This window comes from Erpetoichthys calabaricus, chromosome 13, assembly GCF_900747795.2.
Source record: "Erpetoichthys calabaricus chromosome 13, fErpCal1.3, whole genome shotgun sequence".
In the NCBI taxonomy this organism is placed as follows: domain Eukaryota; kingdom Metazoa; phylum Chordata; class Cladistia; order Polypteriformes; family Polypteridae; genus Erpetoichthys; species Erpetoichthys calabaricus.
This window is the reverse complement of record NC_041406.2, coordinates 21,052,312-21,073,717: the sequence shown is the minus strand read 5'-3', so window position 1 is coordinate 21,073,717 and position 21,406 is coordinate 21,052,312. Positions and strand designations below refer to the sequence as shown.

Sequence of the window (21,406 nt, the reverse complement as noted above, 5' to 3'; positions counted from 1 at the left end):
ATTAAATATGTTTTTTATGTCCCAGGAATGTAGCTAAAGCAATTTAATTCAAATATCTGTTATAAGACTCTCTCAATTTAATCAGATCGGTTATGTAAGAATGAGATGAATAAACTACTAATGGTCTTAAGTTCATGATTTTTTTGGTCAACCGTCCTCAATGAAACACCAAAACATGCATATTGCTGCTACTACCACCAATAAAAAAACACACTGCCAGCCAAATGTAGGTAAGGCAAGTATTGCTTTACCATAACCAGGTCTAAAAACAGAATGACAAAGTTGAACACAAAACTGGGTCTCGGTGCTGGGATCAGTCACCATATACAGATCCACATGCTCCTTGTGACCAAGAAAGTCCTCCCCCTAATCACCCCAAGGATACTTCCTTCCACATCTTAAAGATATATGCTCAGTTAAATGGTAACATTTGAACCGAAACATTAAGTGTGTCGGGAAAAGGGTTTTGTAGTGCTTGGTAATTGATATTTTCAGGATACTCTCGGTCTCCTGCATTCCAGAATGAATGAAATCAGGAAGAGTTAATAGATGGATGATTAAAACAGACTTGTTACAGAAATCAAATACATATGGTCTTTTTACAAAAAAATTGCCCAATGGAAGTAGATTTGGCATCCAAAATTATTACCTGTTGGATTGGATTTTATGGTGTTGTTCAATAAGACTGGAACAGACAAATATTTTAAATAGTACAAGTGGATGTACTAAGTACATGCTTAAACAAGCTCAACTGGTTCTTCTCAATCTGTCAATTCAGCAGTGTAACTGAACTGTTCCTACAAGTGGTGAAGATCACAGTCTGAACGAGAGATGAAACAAAGACAATAAAATCAGCTGCAAACTCTAGAGGTAGAAATTTTAGGTTCCAAAAACTATAACCTATCCAAGCATTAGCTGCATCTAAAATGCTGTCTACAAAAACCACTAATAAGGCAGCTAAAAAAAACCCCCAAAAACTTGAATGCATAATTGACAACAAAACGTGCAAGCAGTATACTCACACATAGTAAATTATAAAGAAAGGGGATAACATTTGTGTGCATTTTCACATAAACCTGTTCAAAAATTAATTTGACAAGGTATCTACATGTAGTTTGCATGTCTATTTGGGCTGCTACAACAAATACTGTATATATAATTATATATAGGCTACTTTAAGTTAATACGCAGAACAGAAATGGAAACTTCGAAACAATCCCTTCCCACAATGCTCTGGGGTCTGTTACAGGTACAGACCACCAGATTGGAAGTGTAGGTGCTTGAGCATGCCAGGAGAACTTTCAAAATGCTTGCCACTAGAATATGACTCCATTGAACACCCAGGACATTGCAAATAGTTAAGATATCAATGTTGGTGCAAGTAATTATTCAAATAACCAAGGGAAAGTTTGTATGTATTGCAGCTCTACATTGCTAAGTTTGACATTAATATTATTTTCATCAGTAAAGTGGTGTAAGGACAAATGCCCTATAAAATAAAGAGAGATAGATAACTTTACTAATCCCAAGGGGAAATTCACAACATACATAAACATACAGGTTAGTGAACCTGTTGTATTCAAATATTATAAAACAAAATGGAATTATGTATCAATTCAATGCATATGTGGTTTATCAAAACTGCACGAAGCAAATGTAAATCTGGCACTTTATTTGTATGTTTGCTAGGGTAAATTATCCTAAAATCCATTGTTGTCATGCCTAAAATTGCCCTGTGCCCAGCAACAACATTTTCAGTCAAGACTATAAAGCCTAAAAAACAATAAGTACAGGATTATATATATGATTATGATTATAAAAGGACACCGAGTAATTTGTGTAGAATGAGATGAAACAGCTAAACTATCTGCATAGTTATGAGACAAACTAGAAAGTATAGTAATTGGTTATAACTTAAGAGTGTTTAAATCTGTATGTATTTAATGCATATTATGTATATAATAAATGGTAATGTGGCAACCCAAGTTAGAGGAGATGTAGTACCAATATGCAAACCTCAATAGTAGCAAGTTTTTTGGTTTTAAATTAATAAAAGTCTTCCGTTTCCCCTGCCAAACAATAGGGTGGTTCTTCTATAGCAGGAGTCCTCAATCACGGTCCTGGAGGGCAACAGTGGCTGCAGGTTTTTGCTCCAACCCAGTTACTTAATACAGAGCACTCATTGCTCAAGTAACACTTCTCCTTCATTTTAGTTGTCTCACTCGTTAAGATTTTGAACCCTTATTGCTTATTTTAGACTTAAACAGCTGTATTCTCGGGTTTTAATTGCTCCTAATTAGCAAAAACATGCAAATAACAAAAGAGACCAGCATTTCTCCATTTAACTTGTTACCATTTCCACCTGTGTGTATTTATCATGCACTATTGGGTTTAATTAAATACCTGGAAGGAAAGTGAGGAGAAAAAAGTGAAGGACTGAAAACTACTCATCCATTTTAGCCTTCAAATCATTTGGATGATATCCTTAGAAAGGGGAAGAAAATCTAGGATATGAAAATGACTTGACATGGCAGAGTTAAAACACTAACATGCCATGAAATTAAATTATTGGCAAGAATTGCTTTCTAATTAAGCAACTGGGTTAGAACAAAAACCTGCAGCCACTGCGGCCCTCCAGGACTGTGATTGAGGACCCCTGTTCTATAGTATCAGTACATCATCTACATGTTAAAATATGATCTTTGTTTATTCTGGCTACATATCTGCCCAAAGCATTTCCTGTCTCTTCTTATATTGTACATACAAGTAAAAATTATTTCTAGATATTAATTCAACAGGTATTGTCTTTATGTAATGGTATTAAATCACTAAAATTGCTCTTTGCTGAAGATTCAGTTCTCAGGTATGATCATTTTAAAAATCACTATACTATACACACTATAGCTGCCTTGCCATTATGTGTTTGCTTAATGTCCCATTCAGTTGCACAGCAGATAAAATTTACCAAGCCACAACAGTAGAGCAGCAAGAACCAAATGCATTTTTCAGCATTCTTTTTGTCTGCATATTTGCTGTTTCATAATCAAGAAAAATCTACTGAGAGCACTCCATATGCAGCAATAAAAGTAAATGTTTTTTATGTCACAACCATAAATTTAGTAGTATCTAATAGTCCAATTCCAGTAATGAAATGTTGTATAATATATTATCACATAAGTAGTAGTGATAATAAGGTGAAAAGACTTACCCTTTGATGGTTGTGGGTTTGGACTTTTAAGATGCATCTTAAGTGTGGTATTATATGGTACATTTATACTAAAGTGATATGCAATAATATGCAGGAACTGTGAAGTAATTTAACTCTTAAAATGACTGCTGTTGTGATCCGCTGAATGGTACCAGATTGCTTCACAGTTGCCATTGTCTGAGTTGTCAGAAATTACTCATATTTTCAAGTTATAGATTTGACTTGCCAGCTATCTTTGCTTTCTTTGTTCTAACATGCCAGAGGCTGTTCTCCTTGGTGACATACTGAAATAGGTAAAAGATACATTTTCTAATTGTAACCAAATGTTAAACGCTGGGTCTATGTGGCAACTGCACTTTAAGTAATCCCTTGGGTTAACAAGCTGCATGGGAAATTGAACATATTTTTCATGTCCAGCAATTTATTTATGCAATGGGATATTGTCATGGATTCATAAAAGAGTTTAGTGCAGACAATTACAATACTTCAAACAGAAACATGCAAAGGACTCCTAAGTTTTCATCTATAGGCTGTGTATGTGAACTTTCATAAAAGCAAACTTAATTTGTATGTGGCTCAAGTCAAAATAATTTGACTGATACTATACATATTTATTATATTTTGCCATCCTTATAAACTATACCACCATTGAAAACCATTCCTCACTTCCCCATTATGTTCAGTGAAAAAGTAAATATAAAAAAGAAAGTTATATTTACGCACTTCTAGTTTCTGTTCTTTTTCTGTTAAAATTTCTTTTTGAGCCCGCAGAAAATCAGTAAGCATGCGTGTCAACTGTTTCCGATCGTCTATCTCGGCAGCCAGTCGACCACTATAGTCTGCAAGAAGCATACAAGCATCATCTACCATTCTGGATAACCTGTCACCAGAATCTTTATCTAGAAAATAATAAATAAAAATGATAGAGAGAGAGAGAGAGAGAGAAAAAAAAACAGACACAGACAGAGAGAGTGTTAGGTGGTGAAACATTAAGATAAAATTGTTCCAAATAAATATTATAGCTTTAGAATTCAATAAAATGTTAAAATTAGTTAAGTTACAACCCTTGTAACTTTGGGGGGGTGGGGGATTGAAATGATATTGAAATGGAGTATGTTTTATTGCCTAATAGATTCTTAGATGTAGGTGTAATCGCAAAATGTAATTCAAACACCCCAACATTCTATATTAAATGGTTTATTTATTTAAAATGTGATCTCTCTCTCCCTCTATTATATATATATATATATATATATATATATATATATATATATATATATATATATATATATATATCTCTCTGTCCAGTGTCTGTTCTCGAGGCACTCCTTACCTCTACTTAACTACCGAACAAGAGAACTACTTAACGGACTTAGATTGGTTTTTATGTATAATTTGTTGAACATTGATTCTGCAACTTCTCTCATCACACTAAGAATCATAGTTCACTTGCAGGAGTGATATATTTGCCCTAAACCAAAACACAGGCTGCGGGCCAAGGGGAGGGGGAAGTGTGATGTCAAGAGTAGGGAGCCAGGTAGGGCCCTCCTCGCTGTCCTGTTTCACTACTAGGTGAGCGGAGCTGCGAGGGATGGCTAGTCACTAATATAAAGAAGCTATTTTCTCAAGAGTTGACAGTAACCAATCATATAACCAAACTTAAAACAATATACTAACTGCAATGCATGAGTGTAATATGAAATATCTCTATAATTCAATTTATAATGCCTTTCTCATTAGTCTAACTTAATTTTTAAAAACAAAGCAATATTTGTCGAAAGTTCATGTCATCAACTAGCCTAACCAGCTGTATACTGAGGCAACAAAAACTGAAAAATAACTGTGGTAGCTGTAGATGCATTGCACACAGGTAGATTACATCCTATGCAGAAGAGTTGATCTGAAGGAGATTGAAGACTGCAAAGTGGTGGCAGGGGAAAGTGTAGTTAAGCAGCATAGGATGGTGGTCTGTAAGATGATGTTGGAGATCAAGAAGAGGAAGAGAGTGAGGGCAGAGCCAAAGATCTAATGGTGGAAGTTGAAAAAGGAAGACTGCAAGGTTGAGTTTAGGGAGGAGGTGAGACAGGCACTGGGTGGCAGTGAAGAGTTACCAGACAGTTGGGAAAATACAGCAGATGTATTAAGGGTGACAGCAAGAAGGGTGCTTGGCGTGACATCTGGAAAGAGGAAGGAGGAAAAGGAAACCTGGTGGTGGAATGAGGAAATACAGGAGAGTATACAGAGGAGGAGGATGGCAAAGAAGAAGTGGGATAGTCAGAGATGCAGAATTGTACCAATTGGTTAGACAGAGGGACTGAGCTGGGAAAGATGTGCAGCAGGTTAGGGTGATAAAGGGTAAAGATGTAAACGCACTCATAAGCGAGGAGAGTGTTGAGCAGATGGAAAGAGTACTTTGAGAGGCTGATGAATGAAGAGAATGAGAGAGAGAAGAGGTTGGATGATGTGGAGATAGTGAATGAGGAAGTGCAACGGATTAGCACGGAGGAAGTAAGGACAGCCATGAAAAGGATGAAAAATGGAACGGCCGTTGGTCCAGATGACATACCTATGGAAGCATGGAGGTGTTTAGGAGAGATGGCAGTGGAGTTTTTAACCAGATTGTTTAATGGAATCTTGGAAAGGGAGAGGATGCCTGAGGAGTGGAGAAGAAGTGTACTAGTGCCGATATTTAAGAATAGATAGATAGATAGATAGATAGATAGATAGATAGATAGATAGATAGATAGATACTTTATTAATCCCAATGGGAAATTCACATTCTTCAGCAGCAGCATACTGATACAATAAATCATACACGGAGCTGAATAAGGGGGATGTGCAGGACTGCAGTAACTATAGGGGAATAAAACTGATGAGCCACAGCATGAAGTTATGGGAAAGAGTAGTGGAAGCTAGGTTAAGAAGTGAGGTGATGATTAGTGAGCAGCAGTATGGTTTCATGCCAAGAAAGAGCACCACAGATGCAATATCTGCTCTGAGAATGTTGATGAAGAGGTTTAGAGAAGGCCAGAAGGAGTTGCATTGCATCTTTGTGGACATGGAGAAAGCATATGACAGGGCGCCTCAAGAGGAACTGTGGTATTGTATGAGGAAGTCAGGAGTGGCAGAGAAGTACGTAAGAGTTGTACAGGATATGTACGAGTGAAGTGTGACAGTGGTGAGGTCCTGCGAAAGGAGCAAAAGATGCATTCAACGTGGAGGTGGGATTACATCAGGGATTGGCTCTGAGCCTTTTCTTATTTGCAATGGTGATGGACAGGTTGACAGACGAGATTAGCCAGAAGTCCCCGTGGACTATGATGTTTGCTGATGACATTGTGATCTGTAGCAATAGTAGGGAGCAGGTTGAGGAGACCCTGGAGAGGTGGAGATATGCTCTACAGAGGAAAGGAATGAAGGTCAGTAGGAACAAGACAGAATACATGTGTGTAAATGAGAGGGAGGTCAGGGGGATGGGGAGGATGCAGGGAGTAGAGTTGGCGAAGGAGGATGAGTTTAAATACTTGGGATCAACAGTACAGAGTAATAGGAATTGTGGAAGAGAAGTGAAAAAGAAGGTGCAGGCAGGGTAGAATGGGTGGAGAAGAGTGTCAGGAGTGATTTGTGACAGATGGGTATCAGCAAGAGTGAAAGGGAAGGTCTACAGGACGGTAGTGAGACCACCTTGGGTTGGAGACGGTGGCACTGACCAGAAATCAGGAGTCAGCATCTTTAACTCTGCTACCTCCAGCTCTAAGATTTGTACTGGGAGTGACGAGGATGGATAGGATTAGACATGAGTACATTCGAGGGTCAGCTCAAGTTGGACGGTTAGGAGACAAAGTCAGAGAGGTGAGATTGCGTTGGTTTGGACATGTGCAGAGGAGAGATGCTGGGTATATTGGGAGAAGGATACTAAGGAGAAAGCTGCCAGGGAAGAGGAAAAGAGGAAGGCCTAAGCGAAGGATTATGGATGTGGGGAGAGAGGACATGCAGGTGATGGTGTAACAGAACAGGATGCAGATGACAGAAAGATATGGAAGAAGATGATCCGCTGTGGCAACCTATAACGGGAGCAGCCGAAAGAAGAAGAGGCGGGTTATGATTTAGAGACACAGCTCATCAATTGAAAACATTCTAATCATCCTCAACACAAATTCAATTTCAATATAACACAAAGGCAACTTAATTTTTGTAAAAGTATAAAAGGAATTAGCTATTATGCAAATAAACATTTTGATAAATTTCACAATACATGCCATACCTGTTATTCTGCCTAATAAGGAAACATCCTGAACCTCCAATGGCAAAGCAGAAATCCTGTGTCGAACGGCAGCATCGCCTGAAGCAGCATTTTCTAATTCCTGTAATGCTTTAATGAGTTCCATAGTCTAACAGAGGGAAAGAAAAAAACGCAACATAAAAACAATGACTTAAGCCAAGAAAAGCGATGCATTTAATAGATTTTGTAAAAACTGCTTTAAACTAGGGTTATGTAGTACATGTGGAATAAAACAATATCTGCAAAGGCCAAACCATTCCGCAAAATACTGAACTACTTCACAAAATATCCTGTTAAATAGCCACAGTCTAGGACCATGTAGGCTTGCACAAGACATACGGCTAACACACTTTCTTCTAATGTGTCTGTGTTAAGTTTAAATATTCGCTCATGACTCATAACATCTTGTTTAAAAGAAAAATAAACACTTCAGTTATTCTCATGACTATCCTTTTCAATCTTTGCTATTTCCTTCTATTATAGATACCAAAACAATACACTACTTTCAGATGTTTTCTTTCAACTGCATAATGCATCTTGACTTTGTGTGCCACACACCACACTATAGAACTGGGAAGAACCAGATAAAGTTATTGCCATTCTCCCTACATTGTAATAATGTCTGTGACACCAAATGTACAATTCCTATGTAACAATTTAGAGGAAAGAGCATCCTTATCTGACCTTTGCTACAAAAAGAAATTTGTAAATAACCCATTTTAAGCAAATTTAGAACTAAAATATAAAAACAAAGTGATTGTGCTTAGCAGCAAGGAGCTTAATATACAGGGGAAAAGAAATGAAGTAGAATGTTTTGAGGTCAAAGCAATATCTAGTATTCGAGAGCAAAGAAAACCTCAGTATATGAGAGTCGTAGGACTTTTTGTAGTCTAGTTTGACGATACTACTTTTCTGAGTTTTGGTTCTCCCTTAGTTTAGAATGTTGACTTAGAAATATTTAGTGGTTTCTGACAGAATAAAAAATAAACTGAGTTACTACCATAAGAAACTTGAGATGTGCCACTCTGGTAGTAAAATATCAACTGAGTAAAGAGGCAATTACTTTTTTTGATTAGGTGGAGTCTTGACAATTATGTAAAAGAGTGAGCAAAAAAAAAAATAATGAAAAAAACCATTCACGACTACTCTGGGATTTAAATTAGATAATGAATTCACGTCCAAAATGCCACAGAACTGAAATGATACAAACTTGTTTAAAGACTAAAATGTCAATTGAATATTTTTGCTAGATAAACATTTAAATTATGATTTCAAGCATGCCCCTCTTGTTAAGTGAAAGCTATCAATAATCTTTTGGATTTTTTATTAGGCTGTAACTGAACCAAATGAACCACATTTTTAGTAGCAGTCCAAATTACAAATCATACAAGCACACCAAAGTACTCCAGGTTTAATATTTATGAAGGAAGTCAGACTCCGCTGATGTTTTGTAGATAATCAACACATCTAGAAAAATATGGGATTTAAAGGTTATACTATAATTAAGTATGGCTTCAATGTTAGAGAGACAGACAGTATAACTGCAAAAACTAAGGATTTAACAAGTTACAGGAAGCTGGCAGAAAGATCATAACATAAAGACAAGAACAGACCAGTCAACTCAAAAAAAGCTCACCAGTCCTATCCACCTAATTACTCCAAAATAACATCAAATCAAGTTCTGAAGGTCCCTTAGTCCTACTGTCTACCATACTAACTGGTAACGTATTCCATTTGTTCATGGTTCTCTGATAATATTTGATATTCTGGAAGTTGTCTGGAAGCAGAACATTAAATCATATTAGTGAATCATCTAAATCAGGGGGTTGTTTAAATGTTACAAAAAAAGAGGTAACAAGCAATTGAAGTCACTGCTTTTTCTCTAGCGCTTTCACTTTCACAGACGTAAACATGGTGACCAGTGTATATGCAGAAGTTTATATTATTCTACATCTGGAAAGACAAATTTGATCTGCATGATTAGGATACTTGTTTACAACAATTTATGTACAAGCATTCTAACAACTGAAGCAGCTTGCAGCTGGGGCCACCAAAATGAGTTGGAGATGGTGACTGAGCCAGGTAGCCTTGTGGTTTAAACGTTCAGTGCCATAGCCACTATGAACACTGACTTTTAATAAAGATGATAATACTAAATACCAAAAACTGATAAAATGTCAGAAGGCACTGGAGAGAGGCATCACCAATACAACAACATGTGCAAATTTTTTTTAGGACATTAGAACAATCTAGATGTGAACAGGCCAGTCAGCTCAACAAAGCTCGCCAGTCCTATCCACTTAATTCTTCTAAAAAAAAAACCAAAAAATATCAAGTCGAGTTTTGAAAATCCCTAAAGTGTTACTGTCTACCAAGGTACTTGGTAGCTTATTCCAAGTGTCTATGGTTCTCTGTATAAAAAAGAATTGCCTAATGTTTGTGCAAAATTTACCCTTAACAAGTTTCCAACTATGTCCCCCATGTTCTTGATGAACTCATTTTAAAATAACAGTCTCGATCCACTGGACTAATTCCTTTGATAATTTTAATCATGCCACCTCTTAATCTTCTTTTGCTTAAACTGAAAAGGCTCAGCTCTTTTAATATTTCTTCATAATTCATCCCCTGTGGCCATGGAATGAGCCTAGTCACTCTTCTCTGAACCTTTTCTAGCACTGCTGTGTCCTTTTTGTAGCCTGGAGACAAAAACTGCACACAGTACTTTAGATGAGGCCTCACCAATGCATTATAAAATTTAAGCACAACCTCCTTGGACTTTTACTCCACACATTGTGTTATATAACCTCACATTCTGTTTGCCTTCTCAATAGCTACGACTCTTAAATCCTTCTCATAAGGTGTACTCTCAATTTTCAGACCTTCCATTGTATATTCAAACCTAACATTTTCACTTTATGTGTAATACCTCACATTTACTGACATTAAATTTCATCTGCCACAAATCTGCCCAAGCCTGTAAGCTGTCCTTACCCTTCTGTAATAATTTTTCATTTTTTTTTTAAATTATATGTCTTATACAGCTGTTTTTCCTTTGCAGCTTCATTTTTAACTCTTTATTAACCCACTGCAGAGTTGTTTTTTTTTTAATTTCCTATTAATTCCAAACTTAGGTATGCATGTACCTGCCCTGCATTACACATAAAATATTTTTAAACATGTTCCACTGCGTCTCGACTGTCTCCACACTTAAAAGCTTATTGTAGTCTATCATCTTTAGACTTTGCTGCATCTGTTCAAAATTTGCTCTACCAAAGCTAAACTTAACAATTTTACTCTTTGCATCCATACTCTTACAAAACCCTGAGAACTGAATTATATTATGGTCACTTGACCCTAGTGGTTCAATTACACTCAGTTCTATCCTGATTATTACAAAACACTAAATCCAGACAGTTTCACCCCGCATTCACGCTTTAGCATACTTCAGTACTGTGTCTCTTTAGAGAATCCTTGGGTACCGCTGGCTTGATTTTGTGTCGAATGAGCAGTTGCTTACCTAGTCCCAAATGAGTCACATTACTCGCATGTGAGGAAGCATCAGTTACAGCACTACGGTCACATGGCGTGATTCCCCAAGGATGATCCAGGCTCGCAGGATCCTCATTGTTGAAGACCTGAGTGGCTGGACCAGGTCAAGGGGACACCCATGTAACACCTGGCTGCGGCAGATAGATGATCATTTCTAGTGAGTGGGATTGGACCGTGTGTCTGCCTGGGAGGTTGCCAACCAGGACCCTGAGCTGTTTCGTTGTATGGTGGCTGTGGCAATGCGTTGTACCAGTGCATACTCCCCAACCTGACCTGTTAAACAACAGTCACTGATTACTTCTAAAAAGTCCTGCTCTTGTGCTCCACCATTTGCAAGGTTATCCCAGTTAATATTTGGATACTTCGGAAAGTCACCCATGACTATAATATCCCCCTGTAAACTTGCCCTTTTAATATTACTAAAAAGATGTGTGTTGAACATTGAGTGGTCTATAACACACTCCAAAAAAAAAAGGCCACTTTCTCTAATACTTACCAGACAAAGCCACATGTCCTCACTAAGATGGAGCTCATCGTCCAACTGAAGAAGACTTGCATTTAAATTCTGTTTGACATAAGCAGCATCTGTTCAGTTTATGTTTCCTAAAAAAATGTTACACTAATCTCCATCTTTGTTATTTAGTCAAGATTCCGTTCCTGCTATATCATCATAATTATGCTCTGCTGTTCCGGTTTCCTCCCACAGTCCAAAGACATGCAGGTTAGGTGCATTGGCGATCCTAAATTGTCCCTAGTGTGTGCTTGGTGTGCGGATGTATGTGTGTGCCCTGCGGTTGGCTGGCGCCCTGTCCGGGGTTTGTTCCTGCCTTGCGCCCTATGCTGGCTGGGATTGGCTCCATCTCACCCCCGTGACCCTGTGTTAGGATATAGCGGGTTGAAGAATGACTGACTGACTACATACAAACCTCAAGTCACTTGTCTAATTTTTTGATACTTCTAGCAGAAAGGCAAGCTATTATTAATGTGTTACTCCTGTTACTATTGTTTGTTCCTACATGTATAGTTCTAAACCTGGTCTGTCCTAAACACCCTGCCCACCACTTTCCTAGTTTAAATAAACCTCAACTAACCTATTCATACACCTCCCCAGTACACGGGTGCCCCTCCGGTTCAGATGTAACCCGTCACAGTGGAAAAGGTCCCATCTGTTCCAAAAAGAGTCCCAATTGCTCACTTACCTGGACTGGCATTTGGCACAGGCAGAACTTCACAGAAGACTACCTTGTCAGTTCTGCTCCTCAGCCTGGCACATAACTCTTTGAATTTGGATCGCAGAACTGACAGACTATCCTTATGTATGTCATTTGTTCCAACATGGACAATGACAACTGGATCTACCCCTGCTCTGACTAAGAGCCTATTCACCCTTCCTGGGAGGTTTCCCAACTGTGCACCCAGAAGGCAACACACCGTGCAAGGCTCTCTGTCTCTGGAGCAAACCCATGCTTCAATTCCCTTTTACACAAGTCTGAAAGTCAAATAAGCAGCATTTTTAAAATTAAATTGAATTTATATGCAGTATGCTGCATTCCATACACTCCATAAAGTGCCTTCTCTGTCCAAAATCACTTTAATTTAGTTAATACTGCAAGTCTTGTCATCTGATAAGATTAAAATGTACTCCCATGCACTGAAAAAAAAGTTGTAAAATAAGACACTCATCATTACTATTAAACAAGCAAAAAACAAATCACCATACCTGAGGAGGATCACCAGGAGAGCTCTGGCATGGATATACATCTAAGTCAATCTTTACTTCCTCATATGGCCGTTTCTTTGGCTTTTTATCTCCTTCTAAAATTAGAAGCATAAATAACAAAATGACGAAAATAACTAATTAATGACACCAAAAAAAAATGTGAGATTAAAAACATTTAAGAGTCTCAATTTTAAAAAACCAATTGCTCGGTTCACAATCTATCAAATCCGAGTTTCATCTAACTGCAACACACCTGGTCTTAATAAAAATTTTGGTGAAGACTGACAGCCACTATGGCCTTACCAAACTGCATGAAACGAAAGCATTAAAAGTAAAAGAAAGTTACTTGTATAGTAGTTACAGTAAACTACCCCAGGTTATTTTATATAAATAAACATGATCACCAACTGAATATTGCACTTCATAAATATAGTGGGATATAATAATGTCACTTTATGCACACACTACATTTGTAATTTGAACTAAATAAAAGATCAAGTAGTTCTAACACTGACTATTAAACTGAAGGCAGCTTATGTGTCCCTAAGATTTAGTTTTAAATTAATTATTGAAAAACTCATTTACTATAATTGCAGCAGTCATGTCTAATAAGATTAACAACATCAGAAATGCAATCAAAGAACCAATGTGAAGTATTTATTAATGAAACCAAAGTCAGAACTTGAACGTATTTAATAATTGTACAACTAAATCTAATTGATCTTGCCTTTCTCAAGTTACTAAAAACCACAAGAGCCCTACAATTGCAGTTTCATTTTAAAACACACCAATCTGCTTTAAAAATATTAGTTTAGGACTGGCTGCTGCAATAGCACAGCCTTAACTCAAGACGTTAATGACATATTTTCTGTTGCAGGTAAAATTTCAATAATTACTCTTTCAGACTTAAGCATAGCTTTGTACACTGTTGAGCAAAGACCGGAGAATTATGCTGAGCTGGCAAGCATAACTTTTAGAGTGCTTCATTTCAAACATTTTAAGCTATTTTTAGTATTTGCAGAAATCATCACAGTATTCTTAATTCTGTTTAAAGTCAAACATGACGTACCTCAAGTTCAGTGATGGGAACAATATAGCTTCATGCATGTAAACTTTAAAAGATATTATCCATCCATCCATTTTCCAACCCGCTGAATCCGAACACAGGGTCACGGGGGTCTGCTGGAGCCAATCCCAGCCAACACAGGGCACAAGGCAGGAACCAATCCTGGGCAGGGTGCCAACCCACCGCAGGACACACACAAACACACCCACACACCAAGCACACACTAGGGCCAATTTAGAATCGCCAATCCACCTAACCTGCATGTCTTTGGACTGTGGGAGGAAACCGGAGCGCCCAGAGGAAACCCACGCAGACACGGGGAGAACATGTAAACTCCACACAGGGAGGACCCGGGAAGCGAACCCAGGTCCCCCAACTGCGAGGCAGCAGCGCTACCCACTGCGCCACCGTGCCGCCTAAAAGATATTATTCAATGGCATATTCATTTCCAGTCAAAACTTACATATACATTAATCAGAACTAATGATGCTTCTCTTAATGTGTCATTAATAACCATTTCAATATGATAACCATTAAATGAATTATAACATACAGTGCATCCGGAAAGTATTCACAGCGCATCACATTTTCCACATTTTGTTATGTTACAGCCTTATTCCAAAATGGATTAAATTCATTTTTTTCCTCAGAATTCTACACACAACACCCCATAATGACAACGTGAAAAAAGTTTGAGGTTTTTGCAAATTTATTAAAAATAAAAAAATTGAGAAAGCACATGTACATAAGTATTCACAGCCTTTGCCATGAAACTCAAAATTGAGCTCATGTGCATCCTGTTTCCCCTGATCATCCTTGAGATGTTTCTGCAGCTTAATTGGAGTCCACCTGTGGTAAATTCAGTTGACTGGACAGGATTTGGAAAGGCACACACCTGTCTATATAAGGTCCCACAGTTGACAGTTCATGTCAGAGCACAAACCAAGCATGAAGTCAAATGAATTGTCTGTAGACCTCTGAGACGGGATTGTCTCAAGGAAACAAATCTGGGGAAGGTTACAGAAAAATTTCTGCTGCTTTGAAGGTCCCAATGAGCACAGTGGCCTCCATCATCCGTAAATGGAAGAAGTTCGAAACCACCAGGACTCTTCCTAGAGCTAGCCGGCCATCTAAACTGAGCGATCGGGGGAGAAGGGCCTTAGTCAGGGAGGTGACCAAGAACCCGATGGTCACTCTGTCAGAGCTCCAGAGGTCCTCTGTGGAGAGAGGAGAACCTTCCAGAAGGACAACCATCTCTGCAGCAATCCACCAATCAGGCCTGTATGGTAGAGTGGCCAGACGGAAGCCACTCCTTAGTAAAAGGCACATGGCAGCCCACCTGGAGTTTGCCAAAAGGCACCTGAAGGACTCTCAGACCATGAGAAAGAAAATTCTCTGGTCTGATGAGACAAAGATTGAACTCTTTGGTGTGAATGCCAGGCGTCACGTTTGGAGGAAACCAGGCACCGCTCATCACCAGGTCAATACCATCCCTACAGTGAAGCATGGTGGTGGCAGCATCATGCTGTGGGGATGTTTTTCAGTGACAGGGACTGGGAGACTAGTCAGGATAAAGGGAAAGATGACTGCAGCAATGTACAGAGACATCCTGGATGAAAACCTGCTCCAGAGCGCTCTTGACCTCAGACTGGGGCGACGGTTCATCTTTCAGCAGGACAACGACCCTAAGCACACAGCCAAGATATCAAAGGAGTGGCTTCAGGACAACTCTGTGAATGTCCTCGAGTGGCCCAGCCGGAGCCCAGACTTTAATCAGATTAAACATCTCTGGAGAGATCTTAAAATGGCTGTTCACCGACGCTTCCCATCCAACCTGATGGAGCTTGAGAGGTGCTGCAAAGAGTAATGGGCGAAACTGGCCAAGGATAGGCGTGCCAAGCTTGTGGCATCATATTCAACAAGACTTGAGGCTGTAATTGCTGCCAAAGGTGCATCGACAAAGTATTGAGCAAAGGCTGTGAATACTTATGTACATGGGATTTCTCAGTTTTTTTATTTTTAATAAATTTGCAAAAACCTCAAGTAAACTTTTTTCACGTTGTCATTATGGGGTGTTGTGTGTAGAATTCTGAGGAAAAAAATGAGTTTAATCCATTTTAGAATAAGGCAGTAACATAACAAAATGTGGAAAAAGTGATGCGCTGTGAATACTTTCCGGATGCACTGTATTTGATCTTAAACTTAAAAAAACAATAATAATGGGTGGAAATTCTGCAAATACCAATACTAATTTTACATAGTTAACTGAAAGGGTGAATGTTTTGCAATTAAAAGCATTATATTTGAATTGAGAGACCCAATGTGAATAATTTGGAACATTCTGGGTATTTTTCTCTAATGGTTTCATATCTTCACAGACTGCTCTAAGCCTGTCTTCGGAGACTATGAATACAATGAATTACTGTATCAATTACAATTTGTCAATCAGTGGCTACAGCAGGTAAATATGATCAATAACTACAGCCGACCTAATACAATAATATATAAAGATATGTAGGTAAAATTCACAACTTACGAATGTTTTACAGTTTGAAAACTTATTACAATCAGTAAACACCTTGTGTCCTAATGCAAAGACAGAAAATTATTTGTTTTACACCTGTTAAGAAACTTTTTTAACAAGTAAATCGCGTAGGCAGTATTTTATCAAGTTTCAGGCAGTTACTTTCCTTTCAAGATTATAAAGCCATTTTGAATTTCTGAAAATGATGTGTTTAATAAAATTCTGATTGAAAGTTTGAAGTCTGTTAATTAGATATTTAAACACTAATTTGGACCAAAGCCAATTACACTATAATATACTGTAGAGCTAGGTAAACTGGATTGTGGTCTCTGATACACAATGGCCTGTCTCAACCAGTTAAGCTCTTTTGGTCCTAATGTTCAAATAATCACTGCCCCGTTCTGCATTCAATTTTCGAACTGATCATGTAGGCTTCCCTCTTATGATATCATTCTGCTATACTGTCTAAACTTACTCTTATGTATATTCTATATGAGATTATTATCATTTAACTTTTTAATGATTAATCATTTTACAGTGAGAAAAAAACAGCTATCTTCTTGCAAATCAAACTAATTTATAAAGTTAGTATGCAAAGTTTTGTTTGATTTTTAGTAATTATCAATTGATTTATTGACTATTATTTATCCTGTCAGTATGTATCGCTGTTTTTTTATGATTCTTATGTTGTATGCATCTGAATTTCCCCGTGGGATTAATGTTTATCTAATCTAACATTTCAACAAACCCATGATTATGAATTACGGAATATTAGATCACCACATATTTAGTGACACTTTTCTAAATTAGGCAATTGTATTGACTTTCTCGTTCTTACCAGTGGGAATTGCTCAGATGTTGGAATAAGTGGGCTTTAAAAATGCATAGACAGATGGAAAATGGTTCATTAAACACAATCTTGAAAGTGACGTAAAAATTGCATGGGGATAACAGCAGAATGATTAATTATATAAAAAAGAACTCACGCAGAACTTGCTTAAGTTGGTCAAGTAAATCATTTTCGTAAACAGCTCTTTCATGCCAGATTGATAAAACACGTATTAGGTGCTTCTTACAGCTTTCATCGCTTTCACTGTTAGCAAAGAGAAAAAAAAAATTACAAAATGGGGAAAACAAGCCTAAGGACTTAATAATACAAGCATTACAAAATACCGTAAATTAAATAACCTACATATGCCTATAGATAGTGAAACATACAAACCTCAGGTATCACTCGGTTATAAAAGTCGCACATTTTCTACACTGTAAACCAATATAAATGGATTTGTGTTACTGTAAATGTATGCTAAGTTAGAATGATCTATCAGTAAGATTTGGTGCCTTATGCCAAATGCTGCTACAATAGGCTACAGCTTCTGTAATAGAAAAAAGCAGGCAAAGGTTAGACAAACAGTGGAAATAATCATTTTCATCCTTTGTACATCTAAAATTCCTGTGTTACTTCAAACAGACCGACATTGTTGCCATTGTAGCTGACAGAGTGAACTTACTCAGTTACTACAATGTACAGCTGTGTTTAGTTTTGTATACAAAACAAAAGTAAAAAAAGATTTAACATTTTTAAGAACACAAAAAAAAAACCTCAAGCAATTAACATACAAATACAGGATGCTTGTTTTTATTATGTATTAAACTAGATAAAGAGCCCGTTTCGACAACGTAAGATGAAACGGGCACGAGTTTGTGTCAGCAGTGTATGAAGAACAAATGATAAGAAACGAAGAAGTTGTTTTGTAATGATTGTAGTCCGCTTTACTCATTACTGTACAGGCTTGTACGGTTAGTTGATGAATTTTCCATGCCTATAGTATAATATTGAATGATGAATGTTCCAGTACCTGCGGTGGGTTGGCACCCTGCCCAGGATTGGTTCCCTGCCTTGTGCCCTGTGTTGGCTGGGATTGGCTCCAGCAGACCCCCGTGACCCTGTGTTCGGATTCAGCGGGTTGGAAAATGGATGGATGTTCCAGTACAATATGGAATAGTAATAAGTATAAGCACCACAAACCTGATATAGGTGTATTGAATGAATGCGTAATTGAATCAGAATGCGTAATTAGGCCTCGAGCTGTAGTCGAAATCGACTTTCAGGCCTCTAGAGCTTTAATCGAAGTCGCCTTTCTCTTTGAATTTTTGCGGCCGTAAATCCGTCGCCTGCCACGATGTTGGGGTTGGAAGTCGGTCTCGTAGGGTTTTTCGCGCAGCTGTGCAGAAGGCGACTGCGCATTCGGCTTCGGACGGACGTGAGTGAGTGAGGAGGCAGGAGAATTATGTATTAAGATAAAGCATTTTAATTTAACAGAAACTTAATTCCTGTGTGCAGAAGTGAATCTAGTCTCACTTTCACAGCTAAAAAGAACTACTGACACCCTTAAACCAGCTTCCAGCCCCCTTGATATTGTTCCACCACGTCTCTTAGTGGAAGACTTTGATGTGTTGGGCCCATCCTTACTAGCCATTATAAATGATTCTATTAGTTCGGGGGTTGTGCCCTCATTTCTTAAACATGCTGCTGTCTGTCCCCGTCTAAAAAAGGCAGAATTAGATCCTGGAGTTTTAGCCAATTTTCGTCCAATTTCCCAACTGCCGTTTCTGGCTAAAATTCCAGAAAGAATTATTTATAATCAATTAGTCGATCACAGTAACTCCAATAATTTATTTGAGATTTACCAATCTGGCTTTAGGCGTTATCATAGTGTTGAAACGGCACTCCTGAAAGTGTTCAACGACATCTCTCTTATTACTGACTCAGGTGATGCGGTAGTCCTTCTCCTCCTTGACCTGTCTGCTGCCTTTGACACCATTGACATGAAATATTGCTGATGCGGCTTGAACATCTTACTGGGCTTAAAGGGGCAGCTCTTAACTGGTTCAGGTCATATTTAACTGGTAGACACTTTTCAGTGACTTTTAATTCCTCTTTTTCATCTACTGCTCCTCTTAAATGTGGTGTTCCTCAGGGATCCATTTTGGGTCCTATTTTATTCTCTATATACCTTCACCCTATTGGAGAGATTTTTAGGAAATTTAACATTTCTTTTCACTGCTATGCTGATGATACTCAGGTTTATATTCCTGTCTGCAACAAATCAACTCCACAACTGTCTGTCTGAACTAAGATCCTGGATGGCTAATAGTTTTCTTGATCTGAATCAAAATAAAATGGAGGTGCTTATAGTGGGTCCATCAGCTAAAGCCCAAATTGGTCTTGGACTTCTCGGCTCTTTCTCTGTCTTTTCCAAACCTCAAGTCCGCAATCTTTGTGTTACCTTTGACAGTAACCTCTCTTTTGAGAAACAAGTAAATTCTGTAGTCAAGAGTTGCTTTTTCCAACTTAGTCTATTAGGGAAGATCAAGCCTTTTTTTATCTTCTACTCATGCTTTTATTTTTTCTCGCCTCGATTACAGCAACTCGCTGAATTCTGGGATTAACAAATCTCTGATACACAGGTTACAGCTGGTCCAAAATGCTGCCGCTCGCTTTCTGGTTGGGGCAAAAAAGAATGACTCTGTTTCTCCTATTTTAGCTTCTTTACATTGGCTGCCTGTCAGTTTTCGAATTGATTTTAAAATCTTGCTGCTAGTTTTTAAATCTTTACATGGGCTTGCTCCTGCCTATTTATCTGATCTGTGTGTTTTACACCAGCCATCCAGAGTGCTTACATCTTCTGATCAGTTGTCTCTTGTTGTCCCTTGTACAAAGTGTAAAACCAAGGGGGACAGGGCCTATGCAGCTGCTGTGCCTCGACCTGTGGAACTCTTTACCCCATCATATAAAGGAGTTGTCTACAATTGAACCATTTAAAACAAGATTAAAGACTCATTTCTATTCACTTGCATTCCGTGACCTTCGGTAATACTGATGGTTTCCTCTTTGTGATTATATAACGTTACTTTTATTTATTATGCATCTTATTTTATGTTCATATATTTTATTTCTATTTATGTTTTTATGTTCATTGTTTTGTTGTTCTTTTATTCTATACTATAATTGAAAAGCACTTTGGCCACAGCATTACTACGTTGTTTTAAATGTGCTATATAAATAAATTGACATTGACATTTTAATTAAATAACCCCCAAATCCTTTAGCAGCTAAGGCAGCAACCAGTTTATATAGTTAATGATCTGTTATTCAGCATTACTTTAATTTTTGCCCATTCTTGCTTACAAAACTTCTATATTCAAGTCAAATTTGATGATTATCTTGAATAAACCTACCATTCCAAGTCCTTCCATAACATTTATACTGGTTCAAGAGGATATCCAACCTCTGAAGTATTGCTGGAATGTTACGATTATTGTCAATCTGGAGGAGTCATTTACAGCTAGGCTTCAACCGAGACAATGATACGGTGAGTTTTTGAGAGCAAAGGTTTCCTTGACCTTACCATGACTAATACTTTTATATAGCTTGTGTTAGATATGAATCTCAGCATCACTTGTAATAATAGTCTGAAGACTGTGGAATGTGGTCCTGTTGCTTTCTTTACTGAAAGGTAATTAAGAAGGATGCATATAATAAGGTAGAGTCACCATGTTCTATTTTCTTTAGTTATTGACATCTGTGTTTAAGGAGATAAATGAACTCAAAAACTCTCACACTTTCTCCCAGTAATTGGTTTAACTTTAATTCAATTATCTTAGTCTCTAGTTATATTTACTTTGCTGTGTGAGCTAATGAACTTTGCAGTCCTTTTACTACCACACATGATCCAGTTCTCTAGTGTATCATATGTATTAGTTGCTCAAAAGAACATATTTAAATATTGATGAATATACACCCCTTGTCTTCAAAAAAAAAAAAAAAAAAAAAAAAAAAGCTAGCACCAACTAAATAAAGATATCACAAAAAAAATACGGAATATAGATAAAAGGACTTCATAAACTTCACACAGCCTTGCACATATGTAAATATTACGCTCACTGCAGCAAGATCTCCTATACATAGTAATGAAATACATATTTATTACTTTTGTTCTTATTTCAGTTTCAAACAATTATTAAACATAACACCAATATCCAATTGATGCATA

The 21,406-nt window shown here is 37.7% G+C and overlaps 1 protein-coding gene across 6 annotated transcripts in view; it reads right to left on the bottom strand.

Annotated features, from left to right (window-relative positions):
* LOC114664026 (regulation of nuclear pre-mRNA domain-containing protein 1A-like) overlaps positions 1-21,406 on the bottom strand; it is a 75,333-nt gene that overhangs the window by 26,561 nt on the left and 27,366 nt on the right. For 3 of the 6 annotated variants that reach the window (XM_028817995.2, XM_051935670.1, XM_028817997.2), the window contains exons 3-6: positions 17,336-17,442; positions 12,760-12,854; positions 7,473-7,599; positions 3,932-4,107 (exon numbers count right to left, since the gene is read on the bottom strand). In XM_028817995.2, coding sequence (XP_028673828.1) covers positions 3,932-4,107; positions 7,473-7,599; positions 12,760-12,854; positions 17,336-17,442 — 505 coding nt within the window. The remainder of the gene's footprint in view (positions 1-3,931; positions 4,108-7,472; positions 7,600-12,759; positions 12,855-17,335; positions 17,443-21,406) is intronic. The other 3 variants (XM_028817996.2, XM_051935672.1, XM_051935671.1) reach the window with 1 other exon arrangement.